The sequence below is a fragment of the Somniosus microcephalus genome, chromosome 14 (assembly GCF_052327205.1).
Source record: "Somniosus microcephalus isolate GS21.2 chromosome 14, FLI_Smic_1.0, whole genome shotgun sequence".
NCBI classification, from domain to species: Eukaryota; Metazoa; Chordata; class Chondrichthyes; order Squaliformes; family Somniosidae; genus Somniosus; species Somniosus microcephalus.
Genome location: NC_141000.1, coordinates 70,927,660 through 70,948,118, shown reverse-complemented (window position 1 = coordinate 70,948,118; position 20,459 = coordinate 70,927,660). Strand labels below are relative to the sequence as shown.

Below are 20,459 nucleotides of genomic sequence, written 5' to 3'. Positions count from 1 at the left end.
GCTAATGAACAAATGAGCGGAACTTTTCCCATTTAACGAGTGGAATTTTGAACGTTTTTTGGATACCGCGGGCGGGATTTTTGTCCGGCCGAAACATAAATACGCCTATGTCCGGAATCGCAAGCTTTCTTTTGACGTGACGCGCGCGTAGGTACGCTCTATAACTTTCAAACGTATAGAGAACGGACGGACAGACAGACAGAAGAGCCGCTTTATATATATAGATAGATACGCTGGATATTAATGAGGTTACACTAGGGTACCCTACCTTGGTACTCCTAGTGAGGTCATTAAACCTCTGGCATTGAAGCTAGAACTGCTGCACTTTGCTGCAAGTATTGACGTTATCTGCCACTTCCTGACGAGGAACCTAACCCATCCTGTAACTTAACTGATTGTCATCGGTGTGTAAAAGGACCTTCTTCCTCTGACACAATTGCTGCAACAAAACTTCCACTTCCTCATCAGCACCGGGCACCTGGTTGCTACCATAACCGCTCACTGACAGAGTTCTTTGCTTTGAGAAGCTAATTCCACCCTCCACCCAAAGTGCAGTATTGGCCCTTTTAAGCAGAATTTTCCACCCCCTAATGGGTGAACAACCAATCACAGGCATTAATTATGTCTGATGGTCATCCATTCTATGTTGATGCACTGAACCTGAAGTTTCAGGTATCAGATCGGACATTTGCAAACATTGCCCTGCTTACATTAGAGGTGCCGAATTGATGCAGAAATCAGTCTTGTTCTCTTCTCCATGGACACGTGTCTTATAGTAAGCCCACATGAAATGTCCTTTAATTTTGGAATACTGAATTCTGCAGCTGACCACTGAGTGTTCTCACATCTGTGTAAAATACCATGTTGCTTGTGAAGTTTCCAATAACATCTATAGAATGATATAAAAAAATTAAAATTGTGGTCAGTGTTCAAATTATATAAATTAACTAGTTTGTTGGTACTGTCCTAAGGTTATGAAAATCATTCGTTAAATCTAAATTTCAAGAACTGATTACTGAAAATTATGTAAACATTTTTTTAGGTTTCTCTACACCTCCAGTATCTCCAAGGAAAAGGACAGTTCCATCTGGCACAACAAACGGCAACTGGCAAATACAGCAAAATTCAACCAGCACACCAGTGTCACGATTATCAACTAAACGACAAAAAAACAAGGAAAGCCGCAAACTGGGTGTCTTATGTTCTGGAGAGGAAGAGGACCATCTATATTCACCAGTTTCACCAAAGTATTCAAAAACGGAACGAGAGAAACCTTCAGGAAAGCGCCAGTGTAAAACAAAACACCTAACGCGTCAGGATAAAAGAAGATCATCATTGACAGCAGATGACTCAACTGATGTTGAGAGCTCAGAAGACAAGGTATAAGCTTAATTTATTTGTATTTTCTCACAGGATATGATGTGTAGCAATCACAGGCATGGAACATAGTGCAAATTTGTTACAGGAGCTATCGTCTGGTATAGATAAAGGTCACAATAAGATGACAAAAATCATAACATTTGTTACTTATTTATGTGAGGGCAGACTGCGTAAACACCCGCAGTAATTTAAAAATAATTCATCAAATATTGGTTAAGTATCATATGGCCAAGCTCGTCTGACAGTTCAGTTTGAAATTACACTAATTGGTGTGGTACTGAACTATCCAGACCACACAGGTTCCAGATTTGGTCCTTGATCTGTTCTGAATGATCAGATGTCAGCCAGGGCACCAGTTGGCCAGTACCATCGGCCTCAGTACCATCAGACTGGGAAGGGGAATGATCAGCTAAGTTTCCTGCTCCTGAATGCTACACAGTAATGCTAGCTCAAATGTATGTGTTGACATGAGGTGAGGTAAGATTGGGCTCTGATGTGGTGCCCCCAGTAGTTGAATGTCTTGTCAAAACTCACTAAAGAATAGACACTTGAATGAGGTATTGAAAGGCTGCTCAGGGAACTGTACCCCAGCATAAGTTATCACTGAGAGAGAGAGGAGGTGAGGAAACTTAGAATAGATACTTAGAAATTACTGTAGACTGTATTAGAAGATGAAGACATGCTCTCTCCTATTTTAATCTGGATGTTAACCCATTTATCTTCTTAATGGGTTAACATTTCTGCTAGGAATGTCTTGTGAATGCATTAAATGCTCAATGGTTATCAGCAACAGTAATTTTTAGGCTTGTGTGTCTTGTCCTCTCAAAAAATTGTGCTTTCAAAAATGGCATGCTCACTACTGCAGTGTCTCTTTTTTCATTGACATATTTGACCATGTGTACCTATTAGAGTACGTCTTCACATGTAAAACTGTTAGAGTATATCAAGAACACAAACATTATTTATTAGATTTTTACCAAACTTTGCTATTGAATTATTCTCACCAGACTCTTGAGTAGAATTCCATTCTAAGCTGAGTTAGCACTGAGGGTTTGGTTTCAGTGGAGGCACTCCCAGTTGTCTTCTCTCTTTACCTTTGCCTGTTACCATGCCACAGGATCATAGTATACCAACTGCTGAGAATGGAGACAGTTGATCTAGTGCTGCCAAGTGCACTTAGTCTTATTTTTTGGCACTGTATAGGCTTCATCACAACATTGCTGTTATTGTCACCAAGATAGTGGTGTAGCAGAGGTACTGCACCCTCACTTCTAGTATCGTTAGGTGTATAAGTGAACATTTTTGCCTTGTGTGCATTTAAATATGTTAATTTTTTAAGATTCTCATCTGAGGGAGCATAGCCCTTTTGAAAAGAAATAATTGCATTTATATAGTGCCTTATTACATCTCACAGAAAGGTCACAAAGCATTTTTAGTACTCATTTAGTATTTCCTCCATACTGTGTGTGTCCTTTGTAACCTGTCCTTGAGTATCCATCAATGACCCAACAACTAGCCTCAAACAACTACAGCCATCCTCCTATTGTCCCGGATTGTAATGGAAAACAGTTTCAATGGATGCAACATAGGCTAAATAAAAAGTGTCACCGTGTAGTGTAATAGTGAACTGTACAAGATAGGAAAGTCACAGATTTAATCCTTAGTCTGTGATGTGTTGAGCTGTTTTAGTCAAGACAACAGTAGGAGTGCTACTTTAGCGTCCCCAATTTAGAGGAGAAATCAGCGAGGGTTTCCATTCTTGATCACTAAATTGGTCACTGTTGAAAAGTATGTGTGTATAGAATTCACATAAGGACAGGATTGGGCTCCACTTGAAGAATGGCCGCTTGATGACAGACCAAAGGGGCTTTAGTGGCCATGGAACCATATACCCTTTGGAATGGGGGTGGTGGTAGTCAGAAGAAGAGTAAATATACATGGGCCTGGATGTTGCAGTTGGTAGGGCCGTGTACTCTGAATTATTCTCACCAGACTCGTGCGTAGAATTCCATTCATACCACCTTTGAAATGGAGAGCAAGTTCGGGATTTCCATGCTAAATCTCAAACTTGCAGTCTGTCAAGTTCCGGCTTGACAGATGATCCGCACCGACATTGAAGCCCTAATTGCTGGTGCAGAGTAGGACTAATTGCCCGTGCAGAGTAGGACTAATTGCCCACCAACTGCTCAGCAATTACGTATAAAACTTTTTATGGCTGGTGCAAACTGTTAGATCCGTGATTCGGAGAGTATGGTGTTTTTCAATAACCACACGGATGCTGTAACTTAACAATCAACAGGTATTTACTGGAGTAGGGTAGTCTCAAGACTGGGGGTACAGAGGCATGCTCAAGGCTTATATACAGGTGTGGTCACTGCTGATACTACAGTATACAGGAGCTATAAAAGTAGTTCAATCTTAAAGGTACATACACTACAATTCCTCCCCTTTTAGATTAGCTGTACCCATAATATTCAAATAACAATTAACACTTTAACATGTACATTAAACAACAATAGTCCATTTATAGATTCAGTCTTTGGGGCGGCTTCCTGATCCTTTCGGGAGAGCGCCTTTCCTGAGGTTCTTGTTCTTGGTGCGGAGGCGATTCTGGCCCCTGTTCGTCGGTTAGTTCATCAGTTTCCACTGCTACTGGTTCGGAGGTAGATGCTACCGGTATGTCGGGTTCATCCCCAGGTACGCGAGCCATGGGGTTGACTCGTTCCTGTGACGCTAAGATCTGATCGACGTGGCATCTCACAATGTTCTCCCCGACATCCACTGTGTACATTAATGGCCCCTGCCTTGTGCATATCGTTCCGGGTTGCCATTTCTCTGTTCGGTAGTCACGGGCCAAGACTGGTTGTCCTACATTGAAGCTCCTTGTCAGCTTCTCATTGATGTGCTGGAATTGTCTATCCTCAACATTTCTTCGCACATCTGGTCTGAGCAAGTCCAGACGAGATCTCAACCTTCGGTTAAAGAACATCATGGCCGGGGTCTGGTTGGTAACTGCATGTGTCGCGTTTCGGTAGGCTAATAAGAAATTGTCCACCTTATGCTGTAGTGGAATTTCATCGTCGCACATGGCCTTTATCGCCTTCTTAAAGGTTTGTACGAACCTCTCAGCCAATCCATTTGTGGCTGGATGATACGGGGCGGATGTGTAATGCCTTACCCCATTCCTTCTCATAAATTTTTGAAACTCTTCGGACACAAACTGTGGTCCATTATCAGAGCAAATCTGCTCTGGCAAGCCGTTCCTGGCAAATATGGTCCGTAGGACTGCAATCGTTTTCTCTGTAGTGGTTGAGGACATTTTTATCACCTCAGGCCATTTTGAATGAGCATCCACTGCTATTAAGAACATTGAGTCCATGAATGGACCAGCGAAATCAATATGCACCCGTTGCCATGGAGAGGAGGGCCACTCCCATGGGTGTAGAGGGGCATGTGGTGGTGCATTTTGGACCTTCTGGCATCCTGAGCAGGTCTTCGATTTGTTGATCGATTCCCGGCCACCACACATAAGCACTAGCAAGGCTTTTCATTTTCACTCCCCCCAGATGACCTTCATGAAGCTCATTTAGCACTCTCTCCCTTAACTTGGGTGGAATCACCACTCTGGATCCACGCATCACTGTCCCCTGGCATACTGACAGCTGTTCTCTTCTGGATGAGAATGCTGGCAACAGTGAGTCGCCATGTGTTGGCCATCCCCTCACCGTCAAATCATATACCCGAGACAGCGTCGGATCATTGCAGGTCTCCTTCTCTATATCCGCGTTCGTTACTGGCAATCGTTCAATTATTGACGAATAAAATATCTCGATAGGGTCCACTGCTGGTGCTTCCTCCACAGTAGGCAGTGGCAGGCGCGATAGCCCATCAGCGTTTCCATGCTGTTTCGTGCCTTTATATTCTATTTCATATTGACTCGCCCCTAGAAACAGGGACCATCTTTATAACCGTTGTGCAGTCATCACTGGAACGCCCTTCTTAGGATTAAAGATGGAGACAAGTGGTTGGTGGTCAGTCAGCAAGGTGAACTTCTGCCCATGCAGATAGTGGTTGAATTTTTTTACTCCCCATACTAGGCTGAGGGCCTCCCTGTCAATCTGGGCGTAGTTGAGCTCGGCTGAGGTTAGTGACCGAGACGCAAAGGCTACTGGCCTCTCCAACCCGTCTGGGAATTTGTGCGACAGCACCGCTCCAATACCATAGGGTGATGCATCACATGCCAAACGAATTGGTAGTGCTGGGTTGAAATGGGCCAACACCTCTTTTGATGTGATCAATTCGTTACACTTCTGGAAAGCTCGTCTACGTTCGTCATTCCACTTCCATGGTACCCCTGTTTGCAGTAGGGTGTTCAGTGGGTGTAATACCGTGGACAAATTTAGTAAGAACTTATGGTAGTAGTTTACCGGCCCAAGGAACGACCTCAGTTGTGACACATTTTCCGGTGCTGGAGCCTTGACTACTGCCTCAATCTTTTCAGGGGACTTATGTAACCGCTCTTCATCGATGACGTGGCCACAATACGAGATCTGCTTCTGGAAAAACTCGCACTTGTGGCAATTAGCTCGTAGCCCATATTCCTTTAATCTGGTGAGCACCTTCTCCAAGTTGGTGAGGTGATCACTGTCATTTTCGCCCGTGACCAGGATGTCGTCCAAATAACACTGGGTCCCTGGAATCCCTTGCAGGACTTGATCCATCGCCCTTTGCCAAATAGCCGGAGCCGATGCTACCCCGAACACCAGCCGGTTGTATTGATAGAGACCTTTATGAGTGTTGATCGTAAGGTATTGTTTCGAGGCTTCTTCTACCTCCATTTGCAAGTACGCCTGGGCTAGACCAATTTTGGTGAAGCGTTTACCTCCAGAAAGCGAGGCGAAAATATCCTCAATTCGTGGAAGCGGATATTGTACCGTGTGAAGGACTGGGTTCACTGTCACCTTAAAATCCCCACAGATGCGGACCTTCTTTGGTTCCCCAGGCGTATTACTCAACGACCTCTTCATTACAGGAATGATGGGTGTAGCCCACTCGCTCCAGTCTACTTTGGACAGTACGCCTGAACGTTCCAACCCTTCCAGCTCTGCTTCGACAGCTGGTCTGATCGCATAAGGCACTGGTCTGGCCTTAAGAAACTTTGGGCTTGCATTTTCCTCTATTTTAATCGTTGCTGTTATGCCTTTTAGTGTTCCGAGTCCCTCCTGGAACACTTCTTTTGCGTCAGTTAGCATTTTTGACAGTCGTCCAGGTGTGACGTCGTCATCCTTTTTGGCCTCAACCTTCAGTGCCTGTATGGAATGCCAGTCTAATTGTATCTTCCGGATCCATTCACGTCCTAGCAGTGGTGGTCCTCCATCTGGCAATACATATATGTCCATTTTAGGTATTTCCTGGCCTTTGTATATCACTTTCACCCTTATTTTTCCTTTGGGGTAGACTTTTTGCCCCGTGTACGTCTTCAAGACAATCTCTGTAGCTTTCAAGGGTATATGTGAAAATAGCCGCTTGTAGTCCCTTTGGTTTATGACTGTTAGGGCTGATCCTGTGTCCAATTCCATTTTCACTTGGACTCCGTCATCTTGAGTGTAACCCAGATAGTCTGGTGATCCTCCATTTTGGTTACCTTATGTAGTTTCAGACAACCCAGCTCCTTGCTTCCGGAGTCTGTGTCACTTTTCTGTTCGTCTGAACTACTGTCCATCACCTTGTGTACCTTTTTGTACTTCTCCTATGGAGATTTCTTGCTGTTGGTTTTCTTCTCAGACCTGCAGACTCTTGCTATGTGTCCTGCTTTTCCACACTGTCTGCACACTTGGTCCTTGAACCAACAATCCTTCTGGTCGTGTGTTGTTCTGCCGCAGCGATAACACTTCCCTGTTCCATAGGACATTTCATTGGTGCCATATTCTTGCGGTCTCCGTTGTATCTCTGCAGCGCCCCTTGCGGCTGCTTCGTGTGATACTGCCATACTGAAAGCCTTGTCCAGCGTAAGATCCTTTTCTGATAGCAGCCGTTTCTGGGTTCCTTCACTTTGCAGCCCACACACAAACTTGTCCCTTAACGTATCTGCTAGTCCCACTCCAAACTGGCAGTGTTTCGATAGCTTGCGCAGTTCCGTTAAGTACTCAGCATTGCTTTCGTCTTTGTGTTGGTTCCTTTTATGGAGCTTAAATTGTTCTGCTATCAGCAGCGGTGTGGGGTTTAAGTGGTCCTGTAGGATTTCTACTATGCTTTCGAAATTCTTGTTCACAGGCTTCTCTGGGGTTATTAGGTTTCGCAGTAACCCATAAGTTTTTGCACCCATGGAATTTAACAAAACCAGTGCTTTCCTAGCATCTGGCACTTCATTCGCCCTGCAGTACACCTAAATACGTTCCACATATGTTGCCCAATCTTCGACTTCATTGTCGAACGTAGAGATACTGCCACTCTTCGGCATCCCTGGGTGTGATTTAACTGTCAAAAATGGCGTCTCCCGCGCTTTCCCTTCTTCTCCACTGGCACAAAATGGCGTCTCCCGCGCTTTCCTTTCTTCCCGCGCTCGCCCTTCTTCTCCGCTGCGGCTTCTAAAAATGGCGCCTCCTGCGCTCTTCCTTCTTCGCGGCTCAATGGCGTCTCCCGCGCTCTCCCTTCTTCTCCCCACGGACACTGTTCAGCCCTTGAGCCCTGGCTGTGCTCTGCGCGTTTTTTTTTCTGTGCGCCTTTCCCGTTTCTGCCGCTCGGTCCTGAACCCGGCTGCTGTTTTACCCTCTCTCCGTTTTGTTTTTCCTCGACGCCGCTCGGTTTTCAACCCCCGGCTGCGTCCTGTGTGCTTCACCCTCTATCTTACCCCGTCGACGCTGCTCGGCTTTTTCTCCGCCGTCGGTCGGCTCCAGTCGCCGCTGTCCGGGAAGGGTCTGCGCTGTACCTGTCGTCAGTCTGTTGCTGATCGTCGTGGCTGGGGAACCAAGCCCGGCTCTCCACAGCCTCCCCTGCGATGTTCACTCTCTGTCGGACGACTGGGCGGTTGCTCGTGGTCGACGCCCCTGCTTCTGGCCTCGACTTTCTTCCACCGCCCCCCCAGAGCGAATCCTCGAAGGGAAATGCAGAGTTGCAGGTAGATTCGAATCGACGCTCGTCGCCACTGTTAGATCCGTGATTCGGAGAGTATGATGTTTTTCAATAACCACACGGATGCTGTAACTTAACAATCAACAGGTATTTACTGGAGTAGGGTAGTCTCAAGACTGGGGGTACAGAGGCATGCTCAAGGCTTATATACAGGTGTGGTCACTGCCGGTACTACAGTATACAGGAGCTGTAAAAGTAGTTCCCTCTTAAAGGTACATACACTACACAAACAGGCACAGGGCCTGTTTGCACAGTGTAAGGAGATGCCTCCTGACAAATCCAAGTAATTTTATAAGCTTATATGAGGCCGGAAATCAAAGCCTTTACATATGACCCACGGGATTTTGTCCATGATAAGTAAAGAACTGTATTCCACTAGATTTTTGAAGGAAGCAATTCTCAGGTTTTTTAAATGTTTTTTTTTTGCATCTATGTGGAGTTCATTAATCTTAAAAACAATCCGTCCAGAAAGTGGAAAAAAAGGAAGAAAAAAACCCTCATTACTACACAAAAGCAAAATACTCCGGATGCTGGAAATCTGAAATAAAAACAGAAAATGCTGGAAATACTCAGCAGGTCAGGCAGCACCTGTAGAGAGAGAAACAGAGTTAACATTTCAGGTCAATGACCCTTCGTCAGAACTGGAAAAAGTTGGAGATGTAACAGGTTTTTAAGCAAGTGTAGGGGCAGGGAGAAGGGGGAGGGGAGGAAAGAACAAAAGGGAAGGATGGAAGGCAGGAGAGATTAAGAGACAACAGGGATGATGGTGCAAGGCAAAAGGAGATGGTAATGTGACAAGTTAAGAAACAAAAGATGACTCTAGATGAGGTGTAAGTGGCACTGGCAGGATGATCAACAGCTGCCATGTGAGAGAGAGAAAAAGAATGATAGGGGCAGCCTCATTACTACAGCCTTCCAGGATTTAATGTGCATAAGCATCTCTGTTATAAATAACTAGCTGGGGAGCCCCGCGTTGCGAGGGCAATTTTGGGGCGCTTGGTCTCCCTGCCCCTGTGTGTCCCCCCTCTCCCTGTCATGTCCTCTCCCTGTCATGTCCTCTCCCTGTCCTATCCCTCCCTCCCCTCCCCTCTCTCCCTCCCCTCCTCTCCCTCCCCTCCCCTCCTCTCCCTCCCTCCCCTCCCCTGTCTCCCTCCCTCCCCTCCCCTCGCCCACCCCTCCCCTCCCCCGCTCCCCCACTCCCCTCTGTCCCTCTCTCCGGCCCCTCCCCCTGCCTAGCGCCTGAGGTCCGGTGCCGTTGCGATAGCGGCCGTGCGGGGCCTAGCGCTTAAGGCGCGGTCGGGTTCTGAGGCCGGGACGGACCGGAGCTGAGGTCCCCCGCGTATCGCGCGGCTGATGGACGGCCGCTGCGGGCGGGCGGCGCATGCGCGGTCAGTGCGGGCGGCGCATGCGCGGTCAGTGCGGGCGGCGCGAGGCGGCCCGCGGGGAGCAGGCAAGGGCGGCTTGGCGGCCGTTAGCGAGCGGGAAACTTCGGGCGACCCGCCCGCGCTCCGTCCGCGACACCGTGAAACCTGAGAGGGGGAAGTAGAGAGAGACAGAGAGGGAAGAGGAGAAGGAGAGAGAGGGAAGAGGAGAGAGGGAAGAGGAGAAGGAGAGAGAGGGAAGAGGAGAAGGAGAGAGAGAGAGGGAAGAAAGAGAGAGAAATTTTTTGAGCTTCAGGCCCCGAGTCCCCCCTGCGCGAGGGTGAGGAGGAGGGGGGGGGTTGCTAAACACAATATAAAACTCAAATAAATTGTTAATTAATTCCCTAACACATAATTCAAATATTTACCTTACTTCCCTAACACACTGAAAGTGTGGGGGAAAAAATCGTGAAAAATCAAGATGGCGGCCACTCACCTCGGTTCAGAAGGATAAGGCCCGCCCACACACGCACCAATTGGTCGACCGGTCAGGTCACCGAAGCGTAGGATTGGTCAATCGTCGAGTCACTCGACACTCAACTGTAGGAAGGAACCCGCCGTCCGATTGGTCGGCCTCGACGTCACACGGTCGCTAATGAGATGCTAATGAGCGGAAGGCTGAACGTTTTTCGGATACCGCGGGCGGGATTTTTGTGCAGCCGAAACGTAAATACGCCTATGACCGGTCCGGAATCGCAAGCTTTCTTTTGAGGCGACGCGCGTGTCGGTACGCTCTGTAACTTTCAAACGTATAGAGAACAGACAGACAGACAGACAGAAGAGCCGCTTTTTTATATATATAGATGAGACCTTCTGTTTGCTGATTGGAGCAGCGGCCCATGTGATCCCAGGTACGTTTCCGCACACGGTGCGCCCCGGGATCCGTGGGCCATTATGCTGCCCTCAACTCTGCAGTGTCTGACAGCAACTTTTTGTTTGGGGCCTCGCAACAGCTAAGTGTGCATTTGGTTGGGATGCGGACGGCATAATTCTTAATTACGCCACCGACCACAAAGTCTGGGCATGTTTAACTTTTCGCTATCGAAATGTTCAATATTAATTACTTTCTTCTACCTAATCAAATCCATCTAATGCACCTGTCGGATATTAAAATAGCCTGGGTTTCAAAAATCAAAATCCTAAATTTTATTTTATCTAATTTTTCAATTGTGTACAATTACTTTAAAAACTGGATAAAAAGAGGCTTGTTGTGTCATACATTTTGAAATTTCATTTGACATCCGGTGGAAGTTACACATGGATGGAGACAATTAATGGTAATTACACACTTTAGCATAAATTTCCTGGTTCCTTGTTTTCTTGGTTAGCAATTCTGTACACACACCTGTAGGGCTTGTTTGGTTAATGTGGAACAGAACTTGCTAAGGATCCAATTACAAGCCATGTGCCACTTCTAATATTTGTTGTGTGAGATTTTGCCATGTGCTACCATATGGTTAATTGGTATGGGATATGCTGCACAATAATATTTTTAAGTTCTTTTTGAGGAAAGAGAGAGTAAATTTGTGACAGTCTAGGGCACTGCAAAAATTATATTCTGGAGCCCTGTCCTAAGTGAGATTGGAGTTCAGATATACATTGTGAACATGTCTGCATAACGAGGAGTAATTCCTCTTTCCCCCCACACTACCCCCACCCACCTTATTTATCTAGAGAGTTTGTTTTTAACTTCTATTGTAGAATGGAAAATTCAACATTTTACAGAATTTGTTGCTGGAGAGAAAAAGAGGCAAATATACTATTGTCCATACTATGTACAATTTCTTCTGCCTGCTTATACTTCAGGCTATACAGATAATATTCAATACAGATCAGGATAACCAGAACTGGATGTGGTTTCCTTGGGTTAACAGCGATAGTGGCCCAGTTACTATACTATGCTGGACACTATTAATTTATTAACCTAACACATGCAGAGTTCTCCTTTTCTACAAAAAAAATAGATGAGTCACCTCCATTTATATCGGCTTAATACAAACTTCTTTGTCTTGCAGCTCAGCCCAGTTCTGAGAACAAGAAGTAGGAGATTTTGCTACACCCTACATATTGGCCCGGATTTTACGGTGCTTCTGACAGCATACGCACAACCTTCAGAATGGCCCCGCAAGTTTCGGGTTTCCACATGCGTAATGCATGCGTGAAAACCCGGAACTTGTGATCTGTCAAGTTTCACTTGGACAGATCCACCGCATCTGCTACAAAATCACTTTCGCTGCCCAGCTACTGCCCACGATACCCTTATGCCTGGTAAAAGCAGGCATAAGGCTTTCTTTTACCAGCATAAGGGTTAAAATAAATGTTAAAATAATTTTTTTTTTAATGATTTAAACATACACATACATTTAAAATTCGTTTGGGTAAATTTTGGCCCGTTTTAAAATGTTAATTTATTTTTCAAAAAATGCAATTTTTATTTTAAATGCTTAATTAAAGGGTCTTTTAATTAATTTTGAACATGTGATCATTTATTTTTATTTAACTGGTGTGTAATGTGTTTTTTAGGGGATTCCTATTATGCTTATGGGGATTCCGTACATAAATGGAATCTCCATAAGCATCATAGGAATCCCCCTTTTTTGATTGGTTGGCCTGGCCCACGTGATCCCAGGGACCCTTGCAAAACGCATGTGCCCCGGGATCCGTGGGCCTTTGCGCAGGCATACGCCTGCAGGCCCAGGACCCGAAGAGTTCGAAGCTCTGGAGACACCAGGTAAGTTCATTTTTTTTTTCCAGTTCGAAGTCTTACGCCGGCCGGCGGCAAGCCTCCGATCGCAATTTCCAGGCCAATAACTTAGCACGGTCACAGTGCAAATCTGCAGTTGAAATATGAATAGGGTTTCAATGCAAGTTACTGAAATGTTAATTGAAGATAGATTTATGTTGGATACTCAAATTGTATATATAGTTTTACACAGTATCAGGTATTTAATTATACTGAGTATTTAATTTCATAATTCAGTTCCAGCATTTTTTATTAACTGAAGGTTTAAATTCGATATGGCACACTTTTATTGTGAAGAAAAAAATAGAATTTTTGCAAATTTCTCATACTTTATGCCCTTTACTTTCAGTACCTAAAATAATCTTGATTCAAAACTTCAATAAAATGCTTTTAATGTAAGTTTCTTTTTCTTGTAACATATAATGACCTGGAAACTGCTGTCAGCATAAAGCATTATGCCAGTGACAATTGAGAAACAAGGGGCAGAAATGGCAAGAGTGCGGTACAATTCTTGCACTTTATGGCACGAACAGTATCGCTGGAGGGTGAAAGTGGTGTGTGAGCACTAAAGAGCTCAAAACATGTGATGCAGTAACTAAGGGCCACCATGGGTATTTAATGGGACTTGCTCCATATTATAGTATGAATGCATTTTAATATAATGCATTAATCTTGCCAACAGGTGTTAAGGGAGAGACTACTAGGAGAAAGTTTGTGTCTTTGTTTTACGATTGAAATTTTCTTTCCACGTTCTAGCTTTGTGGCTACTACAACCACTGCTCAAGTAACATTAGACATGGTAGAGAAGGACCAGCAAGAGCAGGAAAGGCCTGCCACGTGAGATAACGAGACATTCATGAAACCACTTTACTCCACTGCACAGTGGGTCTCCTATACCAAGCACAGATACCTTGTAATGGCAGTAGAGATGTGCTTAAGAAGGCTGAAACTTAACAGGGAGGCATTGACTCAGCTGTGTCATCTCCTTCATGAAGCTCTCTGTACATCATGTAACATCTGTATGGTAGTAGCCATCAATATGACCCCCAATTTAAAGGTATCCGACTCCTTCCAGACTAGTGTTGGGGTCAACTGTCCACAGATGTATCAAGAAAGCTACAGAGACGTTATTAGCAGAGCCGACACTTCATTCCTTTTACCACTGACCAAAGGCAGCAATGTGTAAGGGCAACACATTCCAACAGATCTGCTGGATTTCCCAGAGAGTCATCAATTGCACTCATATTGCCATTTAGTACCTTGGACACAGTGGCCGCGGGGGGGGGGGAATTTAACTTTGCTTCGCCTGTTTTTGGGGCAAAAAATTAAGGTTGGAGAGACTAATTTCAGGTTGTGATCTCTCACACCTGATCTCCCCTGGAAATGTGCCAGCTGCCAAATTGAAATGGGTGTTAGGCACCTGGAATTTGCAAATCAGGGTCCTACCACTGGTTTTAGCACCCTGGTGAAAAATTTGAGAACAAATGGGTGGATCATGCGCAGCCCAGTTTTCCGGGTCTTCAGTCCTTAAAGAGGTCTGCCACAGGCTCGCCACAAAAGCTGTGCAAACATTTTAATCGTTTGAATTTCTGCAGGAGCAGAAGTTCTCTTCGTGGCTCCGCAAAAATAGTGCAGGCCAGGTTCGTCCTCTGATGACCTACCTGTGGGTTGGCTTGGCATTGGAGCTGCCCTAAATTCCTATGGCCTCGACCTGTGAGCTGCATCGGGATGCCCGATTGGCATCCACGGCTCACTGGTTTCATGTAGATGAGGCCTGAGGCCCAATTTTGAGCTGGTCTCAGGCTGACTTCTTTGGGTGTGCATGCCAAATTGTGTTGGTAACCGTGCGAGTTGAATTTCTCTCCCAATCACCAAAAGGGAGTTTATGTATCCACTTTGGGATGGTATGTGTCCTAGTGCAGAATCATGTAAGTCAATGCCTGCTGCCCTGGAAGTTTTCACAATGATCCATTTTAAGTCAATCTATTATGCCACCCATATTTAAGTGGGAAGATGGCATCTGGGAGACCAAGGCTGCTCTTTGCAGCTGTGGCTCATGGCATCCATATGTCGACCATGGACCAAAATGGGGTTCAGGTGCAACAAAGCTCATGCTACAACCAGAATTATCAAATGTATCATTGGTATCTTGAAGCAATGTCTCACAAAACTGGATTGAACAGAAAGTCTTGCAGTATAACCCCCAGGGTTTCCAGAATAATTGTCCGCTGCATGCTCTATAACTTTGCCACGAAATGAAACCTCAGCATGCATCTTGAAGACCAGAATGGCAAAAGCATGGTAGATTAGGTAGATGGAAATGCTAATGAGGAATTAGCAGCAGTACCAGCAATGCAGCAAGGAAAACTAGTGCACCAGGCATTAAGTAGGGATGCCTTCCAAGGAGTGCCACAGCAACCCCATTTCTTAAACCACATTTACCAAATAACTGCCCAACCACCTTGAGACACACTTTCATATTCAGTTCTTCAAATGCCATCTATTATTACCTTATGCTGGGCTCCTGTTGTAACCAAAGACGAAAAAGTAATTCACACAGTGTTCCAATCAGTTGCACATCATTTCCTCTATTATGTACTGCATGAATGTTGGCAGCTTGAGTTGGCATGATGCTGTCCCTTAATGGTTGTGCTTTGATTCAGATATGTGACACCTAATCTAGCACTCCTCCAAAGCGATTCCCCTGTGAGAAGAGTGAGCATGTTGCCTGACTGCAGGGTTTCACTGATAGTGTGCCAGGATTCTGGTGACCCGAGACCTCTCTGGGCTGTGCATTGTGTATCAGCCACATTCAAGACTGTGGTGGCTAACTGGTTTTTACCTGCTTTAGGTTACCTCCTCCCATATATGGTGCACAAAGTGCTTCTGGCTAGGGTGACATTCAGTCCTACAAATCATGTGTCTTGTCTTCCAGAGTCTTTACAGAAGAGTTTGCAGCTCCTGGCCTGTTAAACTAACCTTTGCCATTCAATAACAACTAAATCTTAAGCAGTTTGTTAATTAGCTTCGTCTCCGTCCTATTTCATGTACTTAACTGCCTCCTAATTGCAGCTCACAGCTGATGTAAAGTAATAATTGGTTAGGTTGATTGGCTATGATAAATTGACCCTTAGTGTTAGGGGGATTAAATACGTGGGGATAGGGTGGGATATGTGTTGGTGTAGGGGTTACGGGGATTGGGTGGGATATGTGTCGGTGCAGGCTTGATGGGCCGAAATGGCCTCTATCTGCACTGTGGGGTTTCTGTGATTCTGTGAATAATACTGCTGCTTTTCCATTGGCTAGCTCACAGACGGCAAATAATATTCACTGTAAACTAGCAGGAATATCTTATCCCTGAAAGTTTTAGTAACCCATAGTTTACCCATGAATAATATACCAACAATTTCTAAGCTGACATCTTGCGGTTTTTTTTGGAATGCAGAGGGGAACGTGCTAAGGATCCAATTACAAACCATATGTCATTTCCTAGCATATGGCTAATTTATTCGAGACATGCCACACAATGCTTTGAAAACCGTATTTAGGAGGGTCAATTTTACCAAAGGATAGCCGCCTTTGCTCTCTGGATTTTTCACTTATTAAACTTCTGAATATTTAATTTGAATTGATACTGACACCATAATTAAACATTATGGAACAATTCTAAACTGCAAATTTTACAAAGTCCTTCTTCCAGATGCACACCCCACGATTTTATGTGCCTTATTTTATGAATGGAAAATTGAGGAGTGCACACCCGTGATTTCCTGACATGCACTGCCATTGACGAGGCTCTATGCACATTCGTAAAATCGGCCCTTCGATATTCATAGAATTGTAGAAATTACAGCACATGAGGCTAGTTGGCCCATCATTCCTATTAGCTCTTTAACTGGACATACCTATTCTAATTCCATTTTCAATGCCCTTTTAAATTCTTCTTTTTCAAGTACCTCTAATTCCCTTTTAACTTATGTAATAGTCTTGGCCTCTGTAGCCATTTGTGGTAAAGCATTCGATCTTCTAATAATCTTCTGTGTGAAAACATTTCATCTGAGTTTCCCCTTTATTCTTCTTCTGATAATCCTGTCTTTGTTTTAAATAGGATCTATCATTGGCTCCCTCCTCATCTACATGATGCTCTTTAGGGGACATCATCTGTAGACAAGGGGTCAGCTTCCACACTGACACCCAGTTCTACTTCTCCACCACCTCTCACGACCCCGCCAATGCCTCTGTTTTGTCAGATTGTCCCCACCACAAACTTTGTACCCTTGCCACTAACTCTATCCTCCTGCTCGGCCATTGTCTCAAGTTGAATTAGTCTGTTTCCAACCTTCCCGTCCTATTCGACTCTGGACTGAGCTCCTGACTGACCTCATATTCTCTCTTACCACAAAGATTGCTGCTTCTACCTCTGTCAGATCTCCGCTGCTACTGTGACCCACCTGCTGCTGAAATCCTCCTCAGTGATTTTGTCATCTCCAAACTCGGCTATTCAATTTCTCTCCTTGCCTGCCTCCTGTTCTCCACCCTACACAAACTTCAACCTATCCAAAACTCACGCTGCTCATATCCTATCCCACCAAGACCTGCTAACCTATCACCATTGTCCTTGCTGACTTACATTAGCTCTTGGTTCCAAAACACCTCCAATTTAAAATTTCTGATCCATGTATTTTAATCCCTTCATGGCCATGCCCCTCCATATCTCTGTAACCTCTTCCAGCCCTATCACAGCACGAGTCCTACAATCTCTAATCTTTCAGGCAACCCTCCTTCAACTCCCCATTGGCTGCCATACCCTCAAATGCCTAGGCTGCACGCTCTGGATTGCCCACCTAAACTCCTCTACTTCTTCACCTCTATCTCCTCCTTAAAACCCACCTCTTTTACCAAGCTTTTGGTCATCTCTCCTAATAGCACCTCCTTTGGCTCAGTGTGCATTTATTTCTGATTATGCCTCTGTGACACGTTTTTCTACATTAAATTAAAAATGCTATATAAATGCAAGTTATTCTTGTTTTTAAAATAAAATTATGCTATTACCAGATTTCTATTTTGAATAAAATCCCAAGCTGTAGCTTGGTTTCCCAGGGTAGTGTGGCTCGGGAGACACCCTTAAGCTGTACTGAAGTTGCATCCCTTGCTGTTAGCAGTGGATCTGCTCTAGGACACCTGTAAATGTTTCTCCTCCTCCGCACTCCATTAGCACCTTCAACAAAGGGCTGAAACACATCTACAATTGTTAGACCATCTAAACAACAACTGACAATTGAAGCACCTTGGGGGCGAAATTCAGTAGGTTACCGCCTGGCAGGGGCAAATCCCACGCCGCACGGCAAATTTGCCGGCCCTGTAGCGCCGCCGATAACAGTTAGCGCCTCGATCCCTTTCGCCATTCAGATTGTGATGTCAGTGAGTGTGCAACGCTCGCTGGGCGCCCGATCTGCAAACTTCAGTGGCGTCCCCGTCTTACTGCCTCGTGCCAGGTAGCGGAGGCATGAACCAGTCGGCTGGTGGGGCGCTACTTAAAGGGATGCGCCCCAGCTGTCAAGGAACTTCCATTCCAAAGGTCAGTTATGAGTGGCAGAGAGCGCAGGATGTATCTGCAGCCAAATAAAGACTGCTTAGTCCCTGGAGTGTTGCGGGCCATCAAAGCACTTTGCATTTCATCTCACAGCATATCGCCGTTCTGCACTCCCCGAATCATTGGGGGCTGGTGTGCAGACTCCAGTGACCCTCCCCTTTAATGGCTGGAAGGCGCCTGCACCAATGCTCACTCCCGATTACACACATCATATTCGTAATCGCTTGGGGCCTAACACCACTCACCTGCGCCATTAACGCCTGATTTAGCGCTCCCCTGCATTCTTTGAACACTGAGACTGAATTTAGCAGGGAGCGAGATTGATTAGCGCTTGGCGCTAAATTTCCAACTTCTCAAAAGTTAGCGCCCCTTCCTGGGCGCTACCGAATTTCTCTATTTTACCTTGGGATGTGGGCAACATTGGCAAAGGTAGTGTTAACATGGTGTGGACTGGAGTCATGCATGTGCCAGGCCGGGTAGGGGTGCAAGTTCCCTTCGCTAAATGATATTAGTGAACCTATTGATTATTTATGGCTATTTTTCTGGTGCTTGTCCACAAATTACCAGATTTATTGAATGCTGTTTTACAACTTGCCATGGGGAGATTTTAACTCATGACCTATGGGTTGCTAGTCCAGCACCATAACCACTATACAACCATACCCCCGTTTAAAGAAGTGTACAGTTAATGACTATTCGCTAGGTCTACCAGCTCTCCTATGTTCAACTGGTTTCAGCAGCTTTCCTTGAATACGTCTTAAGTGTTACACTTTTGGGCTGAGTAATATATCATTCTAAAAAATATTTGCCATTCCTGCATGCATATTGATCACTTGCCTAAATAACAACAGTGACTGCACTTCAAAGTAATTTGTTGTATTGAAAGCCCTTTGGGATGTTTCTGAGAGATATGATAAGGCGCTATGTAAATGTAAGTTTTTGCTTTATTGCTATTCAGCTAGCTTAACCTGACTTTTTCTTAACTGAGCTGAGAATTTAGATCAAATATCTGCATAGTCCTTATTCTACCAAACTAGCTCAGTATCCTCCATTCCATTTATTTTTTTTTTCATTGCTTATTTACAGCAGGCCAGTGTGATCAGGAATTCTAGAAAGCGCCCAGCACTAACCACAGACTTAGATTCCACACCAAAGAAAACATGTGAGCAGAAGTCGTCTGATCGTTTGTTGCAGATTCCGTTATTACTGCAGTCCTCCCGGCCCTTGACTGTACAAGCAGTCAGCCCTCCACAGGAGACACACTCAAGTCGTCCCATGCCACCAGAAGCACGCAGACTCATTGTCAATAAAAATGCTGGTGAGACTTTGCTGCAAAGAGCAGCACGTCTAGGCTATGAGGTAAGTTCTGTATTTGAAAACGGGCTATTATATGATTAAGAATTCTTTTATTTGGTTTCCTGTCATCTGCTATAGTCATAAAAATGCTAATTGAGTTTTTTCAGAAGAGTCTTGTAGTTTAATTTCCTAGTAGAGTACTGTATCATATTTGTAATAGCCACAATAAGTTTGGTGGTAAAATATTTAAACATAGAAATTGTAGCAGTTCACATTTTTTCAAGAGTATATCGATTATATAAGTATGTATGTATACCAAGTTGGTGTATAAATTTAGACTAAATACCTTACTTTAAATATTGCAATATTCCATACTCAGAATATCTCAAAATCATTATCCCATACTCTAAATATCTGAAATATGAAAAAATCTTGAGTAATGTTTAAAATGTTAAATTGTCAAGCTGCGTCAAAAGTATATTTTGAACAAGGTGTACTAAGTTTTGTTTTGTCTTGTGATTAGGTTATAAATGGCAATTTTTTTAAACCAAAATATTTGGATTATTTCAACATTAAAGGTCACTTAAGCAGATAATTTAATAAAGAATAACAATAGAAACTTCTGTTACATTTTTTAATTATATATTACAATTCAATGAAAAAAAACATTTTTTTAACAGATAGGAATCATAATCAATACCTATTATAGTTTGCAATGTGTTTAACTTGTCATAGATTTGGGAAAACTTAGTTCATAGTTGAACAAAGCTTTAATGTTCTGTAAGGGAATTAAAACTTCCTTTGGCTCTGCCGCCTGATTCACTACCTTAGTGGAAATGTTATCATCTATAAATCAGATGGGGAAAAATTATCAGCGTACTAGCTTATCCTGTGG

General features: G+C 44.3%; 1 protein-coding gene across 5 annotated transcripts in view; it reads left to right on the top strand.

Moving 5' to 3' along the window:
- The window catches only part of bcor (BCL6 corepressor), a 237,208-nt gene that overhangs the window by 203,984 nt on the left and 12,765 nt on the right, over window positions 1-20,459 (top strand). For all 5 annotated transcript variants that reach the window (XM_086006640.1, XM_086006638.1, XM_086006642.1 and 2 more), the window contains 2 exons: window positions 1,043-1,380; window positions 19,355-19,627. In XM_086006640.1, the coding sequence (XP_085862766.1) occupies window positions 1,043-1,380; window positions 19,355-19,627 (611 nt within the window). The remainder of the gene's footprint in view (window positions 1-1,042; window positions 1,381-19,354; window positions 19,628-20,459) is intronic.